Source organism: Spinacia oleracea, chromosome 1 (assembly GCF_020520425.1).
Source record: "Spinacia oleracea cultivar Varoflay chromosome 1, BTI_SOV_V1, whole genome shotgun sequence".
In the NCBI taxonomy this organism is placed as follows: domain Eukaryota; kingdom Viridiplantae; phylum Streptophyta; class Magnoliopsida; order Caryophyllales; family Amaranthaceae; genus Spinacia; species Spinacia oleracea.
The window spans coordinates 113,794,088-113,806,901 of NC_079487.1; the positions used below are offsets into that span (position 1 = coordinate 113,794,088).

The 12,814-nt window shown below is 35.0% G+C and overlaps 2 protein-coding genes across 4 annotated transcripts; both read right to left on the reverse strand.

The window, feature by feature from the left end:
• Nucleotides 1-350: 350 nt before the first annotated feature.
• LOC110794851 (16 kDa phloem protein 1) lies at nucleotides 351-3,795 on the reverse strand. Of its 2 annotated transcripts, none has more exons than XM_021999815.2 (5): nucleotides 3,628-3,795; nucleotides 2,171-2,239; nucleotides 1,435-1,573; nucleotides 934-1,066; nucleotides 351-564 (listed from the first exon to the last, which is right to left on the reverse strand). In XM_021999815.2, exons 1-5 carry the CDS (start codon nucleotides 3,692-3,694, stop codon nucleotides 490-492), a joined length of 483 nt encoding a protein of 160 aa, XP_021855507.1. In that variant the 5' UTR covers nucleotides 3,695-3,795; the 3' UTR covers nucleotides 351-489. The 2 variants fall into 2 exon arrangements, with proteins under 2 accessions (XP_021855507.1, XP_021855508.1); XM_021999816.2 differs by having other exon boundaries at nucleotides 2,171-2,236; nucleotides 3,628-3,794.
• A 2,673-nt stretch (nucleotides 3,796-6,468) lies between these two features.
• On the reverse strand, nucleotides 6,469-10,801 carry LOC110794826 (serine/arginine-rich SC35-like splicing factor SCL30). Of its 2 annotated transcripts, none has more exons than XM_021999792.2 (8): nucleotides 10,644-10,801; nucleotides 9,709-9,942; nucleotides 9,506-9,583; nucleotides 8,336-8,500; nucleotides 8,206-8,252; nucleotides 7,298-7,376; nucleotides 7,045-7,209; nucleotides 6,469-6,928 (listed from the first exon to the last, which is right to left on the reverse strand). In XM_021999792.2, exons 2-8 carry the CDS (start codon nucleotides 9,927-9,929, stop codon nucleotides 6,808-6,810), a joined length of 876 nt encoding a protein of 291 aa, XP_021855484.1. In that variant the 5' UTR covers nucleotides 9,930-9,942; nucleotides 10,644-10,801; the 3' UTR covers nucleotides 6,469-6,807. The 2 variants fall into 2 exon arrangements, with proteins under 2 accessions (XP_021855484.1, XP_056696423.1); XM_056840445.1 differs by having other exon boundaries at nucleotides 9,709-9,937; nucleotides 10,644-10,755.
• Between the last annotated feature and the right edge of the window lie 2,013 nt (nucleotides 10,802-12,814).

The following is a 12,814-nucleotide window of genomic DNA, read 5'->3' on the forward strand; positions in this document are numbered from 1 at the left end:
TATGTATTCTATCAAAATCAAACAAAGTATGTTGTGACCAAAAACCTCCCCCAATTCACAAAATTACACACACAAAAAAAAAAACCAAAAAAAAAAACGGATAAAGTTGTGGAGAAAATGTTAAAGTTGACGACAAAGTTATCTTTGTTGTGTGATTTGATCACGAAACAAAAAAATCTCATTAATAAAGAAGAATGCTTAAACTTTTTAAAAAATATTAAAATAAATAAATTAAATAAAAGCAATGTGGAAGAAGTAGCTTATACAACTGGATCCCTAGTTCCCTACATACAAGATTTTTTTTTTTTTTTTTGAATGTTAAACCATACATGATACATTATGTTAAAAAATGAAGAATTCAAGCTTAATTAAGACATAAATTGAATAGATTCTTAATTTTGGAACTAAATTACAATTAGATTATTCTAATGCACTCAAACTAAAAATATTTACAATTGATTGATCATTAATGACTGATGATTAAGGAAGCTAATCATCAGATTCGTCACCATAGCTATTCTTCCATCCTCCAAACTCCTCTTCGTCACCATTGTAATCCGATGTCTGCAAAATCCAACAATATTGAAAATCCAATTTAGTTTTAATTTTAATCTAGCTATGGAAGAAAATGCTTAATTTCACCAGGATATATAAATATAACATTCTAATTCGATAAGTTATTTCAAGAGTTAGTTGTTCATTATGTCCTAAAATGGTATTGAGATGGAAATTCTCGTGTCAATTAGAAGGTAGTGACATAACATGTGGTTTACAGTTAGTGAGAGGGCCGTACTTAATTAAGTTAAATAAACACATTATTGGAAGGTATAATGCATTGCACATTCAACAACATATTCATGCAAAACAATGGAAACTAATTAAAAGAATAGTTTTCTCGAAACTAGAAATAGAAAAGTGAGACAGAAATAGTACCTTGGTGAATTTGACACCAACTTTGATCTCACCATGATAACTTTTATCATTTCCAATCACTCTGAACTTTGTAGGATTCATCTCATATGAACCATTCTCCACTCCTAAACCCAGTAGATCCTCCACATTAATCCTGATTAAGAAAACCATCATTTTTTGTTAGCCAACCAAACAAACTTAATTAATCACCAAACTTTATGCTATTTTACAGCCAAATTGTAATGTGATTAGTGAAATCAAAGGGGTGTTTATTTTTTTTTAATACGCTATTAAGTATACATTTCTTTTAGCATAATATCTTGGTTCAAATTTAGTTGTCACGTTACTAGTTCAGATCCGACCGAATGATTTTTTTTCCAAAACAATGTACAAACAATGACAAACACCAAAGCCAGTGGTACGTTATTGTTGCACTATTTATTGAAATTAAGGGGTATTATAGTATTACTAATCATAATATATTTATTTTATTTTATTTTTTTAAAAAAAACAAAAACTTACATAGTTTGACCAATGAAATCATCAGAAGAGAAGGTATCATGGTCCATTAGCTTGAGATTGATGTGGTAGTCACTGCCTGAACCTGGGTACTCTGCCCTGAATGTCAATTTCTGGTGCCATTCTGGATTACCACCTTGTCCTGCATTCCACAATTAATACTATGATTATGTTTTATTCATATTCAAAAAATAACCGATCTCATAACAAAAAGGGGATTTGATGACAAAGGGGGTTTTGAGGGTGTGCAAGATGAGCGACGGTATAGAGCCCCAAATGTTCAGAATAAATATAATTAGTTTGATAAATGTAAATATAAAAAAGTTGGAGTAGTGGTTAAGGCTTTATAGTGTAATACCCAAGGTCATGGGTTCAATTATTAACAATTTTTTTTTTTTATTCTCTTTCTTTTTGTTTTTAATTAAATGAGGGCTTCATTTAGAGAACCTGCACAGGGCCCGTAATCATAAAGCCATTGTAGCCCCGACACTGTTTGATGATCGACAATTTAATATCCAGTGAACTTTTGAACTAGCGATGGGAGTAAGGTTCTATTCGACTTATTTTGACTTGCTTCAGACAAAATAAGTTCAGATAAATACTTCGTATATGGTATGTATAATAAATTTAAGTACTCCCTCCGTCCCGGAATACTTGACTTGTTTTCCTTATTGGGCCGTCCCTTAATACTTGACCTGTTTCTAAAAATGGAAATATTCTAACAAATGTACAAACGTACCTCTTGCAATACTGGTCTTTCGCTCTTGGCCTTTGTATTGAACCACGACATAGGGATCTATTTTATCTGCTAACAGATGGAAATAAATGTTTAATACAACCACTTCGCAATTATTATAGGAAATAAAACAAGAACAAAACTCGAAATTAAGTTGTTTAAATTCTACTTTGTTTTAAATTAGCTTAGCGCAGTACATATAAACTCAAACTCGACTCGACTCGACTCAATTTTTTATCACCACATACAATTTGAATCATCTCAATTCTCAAGTACTGCAAACTGTACAATGTACTGCACGTAAGAAGCTAGCAACAGACGAGTATCCAGGATTATTAAACCATAAAACGACAATCAACTCTAACTGTCTAACGTACACTTTTTTGAATTTGAAATTGGAAACGAATATTATTTTTTCTGGGCATATCAGCAGCAAGCTCACGAGCGTTCATAGAATTTTGAATATTGATTTTTAACGTAAATTGACACAAAAAACCAGTCGAAAAGAGTATCAACGAATTAATCTAAGAAAAACCAAATACTAGCATATGAAACATTGATGACATGGGTGATGATAAAGGTCGCAAGTTGCGACAACATTTAGTTGTCACAATTTTACGTGTCACAATTTAAGTGGTACATATAGGCGCACGTAGGCTATGTGTCATAAGAATATTTTTACTATAAATTCAATATTTTTACTATGAAAATATATAAATAAGTTAGTCGATATAAAGAAGGCAACAAATTAGAATATTAAGATTTTTCTACCTTTTTTGAAACATGTATAATAGATTATATAAGTTAAATATTTTAGTTTCCAATTTAAATCATAACACATAAGCATGTCATGTCATCATTGTGACACGGCTTAAAGGTCGCATGTTGCGACGTTTGTCATTTTCGAACATTGAAACATTATTAGAAAATATTCTTCTCTAGACAAATTCTGTCAATGCTTGATCAATCTGATTTCTTGATTGAAAATGTCTAATCTGCTCAGTGGCGGAGCCACGGTGCCCTCAGTGGGGTCCTTGACCCCACTTGATTTTTTTTTTTTATAGTTAAAATTTCAATTTTTTTTTTTAAAAAAAATAATTTTAGTGAAAGTTTCATCAATTTTTAAATAGTGACCCCACTATCTCAAATTTCTGGATCCGCTACTGAATCTGCTATTTAATTAATTTAGTAAAACTCGTTCCATCTGTTCTTTTTTGTTCTTTAAACTCGATCTATCTACTTTTCAAAGTCAAATTTCTAGTAAGACTATCGTTTCAACCAGAAAGAAATTAAAGCTCAATTCACAAGAGTTTAATCAAATCACATTAAGCATGCATGAAAAACAAGTCAGATACACATGAAATGTTGCTTAATCAATGAGATTAAAGCGGGCGTAAAATGTAATTAGAGGGAAAACAGAGTAATTAAGGGAAAATTTAAAGAAAAATTAGACGACATACTAAGAAAATCAACGTTGGGAAGACCACTAGCTGCTACCACAACAACCTCCAATAATCCTCTACTCATATTTTCTCTCCACTAATTTCTACTTTAATTTTTCGAAAATTTGTTTTTGAAGGATTTATAGTTTTTTCTGCAAGTTTTGAGTTTGAGTTTTGATAGTTTTTTTTGAAGGATTCTTGTATATATATATGGTGGAATGAATGAGGATTGAGGAAGAGTCGTTACACGTACGTTTGGTTATAAGTTTGACTGAGAAGAATTGGTCAAACTTGGATCTAATTGGCAATTTCACAATAATTTAAAGACAAATTGTATTATTTAACATATGTCAACTTCTAATTACTCTTAAATCTTTACTAAATGTGCTAACATGTAATGATGAATAGGTCATGATTGAAGGTTATGGCGGCTTTATTGTTAATGATAATTTATTGCGATAACAAGATAAGTCTATTTTTTAGGGGATAATTTCATTTTACTCTAGGGTGTATGTTTTACTGATAAGGGCTACAACTTGTTATAATTTTAGTTCACATTGTACAGTATTTTTATACGATAGGTTATTTTTCTATAACTATAAAGCCATATCTAAATCTCATGGTCATTTGAATTATTTATAAACCGATCTAAAGATCGTCATAAACAAGTACCCTGTATGACTGTATGTATATAAAACTACTCTCTACCTTATTAATCCTACTACTTAATTAATGAAGTACTCCGTACTTGTCTCGTGCATGACGGTTGATACACACTCTCCATATTCAAAACTAACCGTTCTTTACATAATAGTTCATAATTAATTATACTACCCGTTTTTAAATAGTTGCACCACTTGGACTCTTGGTAATATTTATTTATACTTTGATTGTAATTTTACTAATAAATAAAAGTAATATTATTGGGTTTGTCTTATGTATATTTTAAATATATCAACTTTTTACAATGTTATTAATACATAATTATAAGTTTCGATGGTCAAAGTTATGTGTTGGCTGAAGTGAAAGTCAATGGATGCCACTATATTTGAAACAATTGAACTACTCATATTATTTAATGAAGTCACACAATCTATATATTACTCCCTCTGTTATTGAATGTTAGTCTTTTTCCTTATTGAGTTGTTTTTTTTAATTAGTCTCTTTTAGAATCTTTCTTTATATGTCCAACATTTATCCTCTTATGCCCTTATGAATATCATGATGGCCTACATGTTTAATCTCAAGTAAATTTTTTATCTCCGTTAAACTCCTTAGTTATTATCTCTCATATTAGATTCTATTGAGATTTATGTGACCAATATTTTTTATTAAATTGTCTAAAATTTTAAAATGAACTAACATTCAAGAAATGAAGGAGTAATATTTTAACACAAGATGTTTCACGTGACATGTGTTATCTCCTTGGTTTTCATTTTTTTCCCTTTTGTTATTTAAATTGCTTTCCTAAAATTACATACGGAGACAATACGGAGTAGAACATAATCATCTTACTTCTATTAAAACGTATGTCATTCTCTCCCAATTAATTTCAACTCATGAGCTACTTAAAATCCTTATTTTACTTATAATTTTGTTTCCTAACTCCGTGATAGAACAATTTTCCCTTCGACTTCTATATCAACATACATCATTATATTTATATAATCCGATTGCAAGGGCTAAAAGCTCATTATTGTTAAAGGTTGGTTTTTTTTTTTGGTTCTACTACGAGGAGTTTCCACTGCTTTCGGCGAATGGACTAATTTCCCGTGGGAGTTTGCATTGGTACCTCGATGAGCAACATCCCTCACAGTTGGGGTTTTTTCCATTCCCAAAGCTCGAACCCGAGACCTTGGTAAAGGAGCAAGACGCCCTTAACCACTCATACCAACCTCAATTGGTAAATGTTGGGTTTATTAAGATGTAAGAAAAATGTTACTATGTACGGAGTACTACGTAACAATATTATCTCAGTTCTCCAACAAGGGGGAATATTCATATTTAAATACTGTGTTTTTGTTATTGTTTCTTAATGGATAATAATGATAGTCTATAACTAGATAGGTCTGTAAATCTTGACATTGGTTATTTCTAAATTGAGGATATGCTAAAGTTCAAGGTCCCTTGAAAGAGTTGAAGGCTAGAACTCTAGAAGCCTATAAAGTCAAAGTTCAAGGTACCTTCGAAAACTATACAATAATTTAATTTTTATTTTTTTTATTTTTAATTAGAAAAGGAAGTCAAAGACCTCGAAGCCTCTGTAGCCAAAAGGTGCGGGGGATGAATTCTAGCCCTTTGGACTTTGTTGATGGAGCAGAATTCAAAGGAACACGCCGCGTCCTTCATAGTACGATAATATTAAAGACCATTTAACCAAAAATTTCAGATGAAATTAATTGAATTGATTCTATGGCGGCTTTAGGAAAAATGTCAAACTAGCAATACTTTGACCATTAAGTCACTAACAACTCTTGTCAAATCTGTATTGTTCATACAATTATGGAATAAACAAAATAGAAGTATTGAACATTCTTTGTTTTGGAGCAAATTTGTTGTTGTTGAATTATTCAAATGTATGAAAAATGATTAAGCACGTGTAAGCTAATTGACACCAATAAGTATGCACTCTATTCACCTGCTTTTCACTTTACTAAGCAATGCTCGTACTTGTTTTGATTTGTAAAATTGTAAAGTGCACCTGGCATCAAAGATAAAATTAAATGAAGTAAACAATCATATTAACAACCTTAAAATTTCTTTGTTGTTCTCATATTACCAAAAGGAAATCTCAACTTGGAGAACAAAAACAAAACCCAGATACTACATAACTAAAACTTCTCTAATGAATACATAAAGTACAAAACACACATCATAACCCTTGATCAATAAACTAGTCCCATTACACAAGAAGATCCTCATTTAGATGGTTACATAAAACTGATTTTTGAACCACCAAATGACAAGCATACGACAATAATATGATGTATTGTCCATACGAATGGAAAAAGTATCCATAATAAAAGACTTAACTATCTTACAAGGACAAAAGTACTAGATTCAGATCAGAGAATCAGAATGAGTCTGCATAGTCATAGAAGAAACAGGTTACATAAGACATTCAAACTAATAGAACAGAGTTTCTGCAGATCAATCACCAAGCTGATTCAAAACTAAGCAAAGCATGAATCTCGCCAATCATCTACTAGGGGCTGGTGATGCATCTACAGATCGGGATCTAGAGCCAGATGGTGATCTTGAAACACGCCTCGGAGAATCTCTGCGACCTCGTTCTTCCTCACCTTCATATTTGGCTTTCCTGTAAAAGATTCAAGGCACCTTGAGTAATCAATTACCATATTCAACACAAATTTTCAGTCCAATACAAGCAATCAAAAAAAAAAAAATGGAAACAGAAACGATTTATTGTCATACCCAACTGCAGTTTCTTTTCGAACTTCATGATCAGGGGAATATGATCTACGGCCATCTCCACCACGTGGCGGAGAATCCTCCCTTGGTGATCTCGAGCGATCAACAGGCCTTCTACTGGGAGAAGCTGAAAGCTCATCGCGTCTTTTAGGAGAAGCAGAATAGGACCTGAAAATGACATTGACTTTTTAATGAACCCTCTTTATTACATTACTGTACACAATTTGTACAGATGTGAAAAACATAAAAAATGTACCTTGAGCGATGACCCCCTTTAGAACCAGAACGATAGCGAGGTGAGCGTGAACGGGAAACTGAACGCGAGCGAGAGCGTCCTGACAACAAAACATAAACACCTTAGTCAACAATTATTACAACACGATATATTAGCCTTTCAGGTGTATATAAAACTGTGTCGAGGGTCCAACAAAATCAACTCATCAAATATCACATCTATCAAGCAGAAAGTCGGAACAATACTTGTCAGGTGCCTCGAAGGTTCACGTCTATCAAAATATGCAGAAAGAAGCATTCTCATCCGCATTATGTGTAACATATCAATGACCATAGATTCCACAAAAATATTTAAAAGCCTTTGTCATGACAAGCTACTACTTGAAAGAAGTTAGGTACACTAATTGACAAAAGTAATTCGTCAAGCAAACCAGCTCTTGAATGGACAAGGGCACCAGTAGCCCAAAAACCTCCCTAATAAAAGGTTGACCAAATAAGCCTTAAAAGATAAGCCGAGGTCTAAAAGAATGGACCAGTCAAGTGAGAAGGCCAAGTCGGCCAATTGGGTCACATACTCAACACCTAATTTGAGCAGCTCATTCCCTAACAGTCCAGAAACAGATGAACATGCACGGTTTATATGTCGATATCGTAGTATAACACTTAATATGCACAATGCCGAAAAAATACTGAACCTCCACGCAACAATATATTGACTGCAAGTAGCAGAGAACTCAAATTGAAGCTCTCAAAAAAGTTTCAAGTGAGGCAGAGAATTCAAATAAACAACTACAACAATTCTCCAGGAACTTAAACTAAACAGACAATTGAAGAAAAAAATGCAATCAAAAGTATAGAAATGAACAGAAAGGAGATTTTAACACCATTGACGACATCAAGGACAAAACATAGGCACAGATCAATACTTACTACTGTAACCGGCTGATCTCCGTCCACCATATCTCGGACCACCACTACTGCAGAAGACAATAAAGAGAAGAACCATCATCAAGTGTCCTATTAAGCATCCATCACAAGAAATTCCGGTCACACAGCCTACCTTTGCCTGGTCTTCCGGCGCATGTCCTCGGGCCTTTTTCGTGACTCTGACGCAACAACTACGCTGATTTCTCGTCCAGCGAAAATCTGCCCATTCATGTGATATTGGGCCTCTGAAGCATCATAAGAGTCCACAAATTGCACAAAGGCGAATCCACGAGGCTCCCTGTGTAAGATTTCATAAACGGAGTCAAGAAAAACATCCACTGCAAATGCTTAAAGATCAAAGCTGTGCAAACATACAGTGAATGATGCACCACCATAATGTCAATACATATACCTCTTTTTCGATCTAAAAAGGATGCTCCTTAACAAAAAATCCCAGACCAGCCTCACACAGAATGCAATAGTCCACAACTAAGGAACTGACCTTTCCATTTGCACTCAAAAAATGTGAATGGCAACTTCAAAAGGATGGAACTTGAAATTCTTCATATGCTCGTATTTAAATGAAGAACTTGTATATTAATGAAATTCTTCAACCCTGGGTGAAACTAAAAATCTTGCCATCTTGTCTTCATTTCATCAAGAATCAATCATCTTCCTCATCTCAAGCTTCTATTGATAGAATCATCACATACTTTTTCTTCATATAGGTAGATTCTTCTTTATAACACTACTTCTAAAATCTTGGCAGGCAATATGTTAATCAATCATATACAGTAGATCTTCATCAAAAGTGGGGCTTGGGCTTGTTTAACTTCAAACCAATATACCCCCTGACAAACCAGTTCAGAAAACATCTTATTGACAATCAAAGAAAAAATGCTTCGCAAATTTTGAAGAATATCACTTTACATACACCACTATCCAACGTAATTTCGCAAGCATCAATCAAACAAACTTGACCATGATAGAACACATACTGCTGCTACCCTAATCCCAGATAATGTTGTTTGTTGACAACACAATGCTAAGAATAGTAACGCTACAAGTAACACCTATCATCAGTTGTACTGCAAACGGAGGCTATGCTACCCACATAACAGGCAGGGACTATAGGGCCAGAGAAGGGTGGGATGCATCACAAAATTACAATCCAACTAAATTAATTAATCACCATAAAAGGGCACATGATGTTGGTTGAAGAAGAGTGAGAATATGACATACATGTTAGGACCTTAACCACAAGTATGAGAAATAGGAAGTAAGAAAGCAAACAATATCTCACCCTGTATAATAATCCTTTGGGATATAGACATCACGGACAAGCCCAAACCTTTCAAAAGGAACTCGAAGTTCATCAGGTCTACAACAGAAACACAACTTTAGTCAGTAATTGCAGCACTGAAGGAACTTATTCCAATAAAATAAATAGCAATGATACAACAGTGATAAGTCTGATAACCAGTAAATATATATATTCAAGGTTACCTGCAGTCTAGAGGAATGTTCCGAACTAACAAGCTTCCGTGATTGGGCTCCTTGCGTCTTCCAAAACCACCACCGCCACCACCACCACCACCATGTCCTCTTCTTGGAGGACTATAGCCCCGTCTTGGAGGGCTATATCCACCTCTCGGAGGAGGGCTTCTTCCTCGGCTACTATACCCCCTTCTTGGGGGACTGTAATAACCAGGGCTGTACCTCCTCATGATGTGGGCTAATCTATAATAAATCAATCAGTTAATTTCAAATACAGGATAACACGTCAATAACAGACTGTAAACAATGAGCTATGAATACCAATACAAAGAAACAAAGTCTTTAATGATATTACTTCAACATGTAAACAAGAGCAAAGTGGTCATTACGCCTCAGAGAAAACATATCACTGAGCCAAATTTTCCGCCCTAACACGACAGGTAATCCTTTAACAGTAGATTGGTACATTAAACAAACAAAGCAATCTTTTGCAGCGGCGACATGCAATTTATAAAGAAGCAGGTAAACTGAACGAGTAATTTGAAAGTGAAGTTCTAATCTTTTCTGTATAAATCAAAGGCATCAGCAATTTGATATATAACTAGAAAGTAAGGAATATCTTAAACCACCTCTAACATTTGACAGTAATGAAATCATTCCATTTATGTATAGCAAGCTATCAACCCTAATTTCTAGCAGATGAAATTCTTCAAAAATTAACAAAATCAACAAAGAAATATTTTTTCTCGAGTAAAGATTTTCACCTAGGGCAAAGAAAAACATACATTTTCACAACAATTGAATTAATGAAATTATAACAATAACAAACAAAAATTGCAAATTAGGGTTTTGTCGGCGACGAATCAAATCGAAATTAAAGAACGAATTATGTCATATAATTGAAAATTTTTAAGAAAAAAAACAATTGAGGATTCGAAACGTACCAGAAACCCGATTCAACAGTGAAACCTGATGTGAGGAAGGAGAGAGAAAATCGAAACACGAGCTGCCGAAGGAGAGAGAGAACACAGCGAACCCCAAAGCCTGGAACTTTCTTTTAAATGACGACTCGGAAACTTATTTGCGCCTTTGCGGTAAACCAGGGTGAACCGACGAGGGCCGGTTCGGTTTCTGTCCTTTTTTATGAGGACCGGACCGCCCAAACTCCCTTCACTCTTTTTTGTAAGAAAACTAGTCTAATGAGAAGAGCGATAGAAATTCATGTACTCAGTAGATGGCCGTTGGGCCGGGCTGGCCAAAGGCCCGACCCAACATGAAAAAATTCAGTCCGGCACGGGCACCAAAAAAGCACGATATGACATAAGCACGAAGCCGTAGGCCGTAAAAAAACACGACAAGGCACAGCTAAGCACGCTAAATTTAGTAAAAATATGCTTAGGCACGACGGCCCGGCACCGCACGACAGCTCGTGGGCCTGGTCCCTATTTTGAACTTTTAGTCCAGTCTGGCACGATTGAAAAGTGGGTCTGGCGTGGGCCCATCCCGTTTAGGCCCTCGTCCCGACCCGACCCGACCCACGACCATCTTTACAAGCAATGGTGTAATCTAAAAGAGATAAATGATCCGAATAACAACATGTTGTGCTAGAGAGTTCTTTTGTGTCCATTAAAGCAGATAATGATCCCATTAACAATATGGTGTACCCGAGAGTTCTTTTGTGTCAATTACACCATGGACAATTGTTATGAATTAAGGACCCTTTTGGGTTTGAATGTTGATTTGTATGACAAATTTAATGTTGGAATAATGAGAAGAAATAAATGAACAAATTAAAAACACACAAAAATTTAAGGTGGTTCACTCTTCAATGAGCTACATCCACCATGAGAGAGGGTTTGGAGCTTGTATTAAACTTCAATGGAGAAAGGATTACAAAGAGGAATTCTCAAAGGTGAAGAAGAGAGAATTCTATGTATGCTTGGATCTAGGGTTTCAACCTCACTTGTGTTTCTCTCTCTTCATTCTGAAAATTTCATTACATTTGGTATTTATAGTGTTAGACATCAAACCAATCTAAGGGATAAGAAAAGACCACGTCGATTGAACCTAGCTTGCGGAGAAGAAAACAGTTTACCCGCAGGGTTCGGCCGGACCAAGGTCAGGTTCGGCCGAACTTACCCAAAGTCCGGCCGAACCTCCAAAATCTCAAAGTTCTTGATTCTCTTCATGTTCGGTCGAACCATCTGAGAGTTCGGCCGAACATCCAGAAGGTTCGGCCGAACTTACCCAAAGTTCGGGCGAACCTCCAAAACCCCAAAGTTCCTGACTCTCTTCAGGTTCGGTCGAACCATCTAAGAGTTAGGCTGAACTTCCAACAGGTTCGGCCGAACCTCCAGCAGGTTCGGCCGAACCTCCAGCAGGTTCGGCCGAACTTCTCTGCTTCATGGCAGCTTCTCGTAAAACAGTCATAACTCCCTCATTTCTCATCCAAAATGAGCTTATGACCAGGCGTTGGAAAGCTATTGAGCCAAGCTTTCATCTCCAACTTGAATCAACTCAGTCTAATGAGTAGATCATGAGATATGTCCATTTGAAGCCAAACCTTCCACTATAAAACCCTAACATCCTTCAAGGAAGATTCGAGGCACACATAACAACAATAATCTTAGTCGCAGTCAAATTCTCTGTGAAAATTAAGGGTTGAAACTATTAGGAAAATGTTTGGATGTTTACCTAACAATTAATCGTTAACTTAATAGGTTTATCTATTGTGCGTTCGACTACTTTCTTCTTTCTTGTCATTTTTATTAGAATCTTAGGTTGCCTTGCAGAGGGGTTAGTTGGAATCGAACTTTGATGTTGGGTTAGATGTGGAAGAGCACTTTATCTAAGTTTCCACCTCAACCCAAGCTCTAATGTCTTTTGTTTTTGTTCATTTAAAAAGAGTGGTTATAATGTCTCATCTGCAAAATATATCTTGTTTTTTTTCCTTATCGTATCAATTTTGCTCCAAATGAGCAAAAAAAGCCTTCTAATACATCTATCTCTAGTAAAAAAAAAATTGTGTGCCCCCGATCTACAGTATTTTATTGTACATCCAACTTAGCGCATAAAAAATGAAAAATATAACTCGTTCAAGGTAAAAAGTGACCTA

Coding starts and splice junctions, on each gene's coding strand:
- LOC110794851 (XM_021999815.2), bottom strand. CDS start 3,694: ATGAGTAGAGGATTATTGGAGGTTGTTGTGGTAGCAGCTAGTGGTCTT. Junction 1,067..1,434: donor GATTTCATTGGTCAAACTAT/GTAAGTTTTTGT, acceptor TTTCTTAATCAG/GATTAATGTGGAGGATCTAC. Junction 565..933: donor TTGGTGTCAAATTCACCAAG/GTACTATTTCTG, acceptor TGGATTTTGCAG/ACATCGGATTACAATGGTGA.
- LOC110794826 (XM_021999792.2), bottom strand. CDS start 9,929: ATGAGGAGGTACAGCCCTGGTTATTACAGTCCCCCAAGAAGGGGGTAT. Junction 9,584..9,708: donor AACATTCCTCTAGACTGCAG/GTAACCTTGAAT, acceptor TTTCTGTTGTAG/ACCTGATGAACTTCGAGTTC. Junction 8,501..9,505: donor CCAAAGGATTATTATACAGG/GTGAGATATTGT, acceptor AATCTTACACAG/GGAGCCTCGTGGATTCGCCT.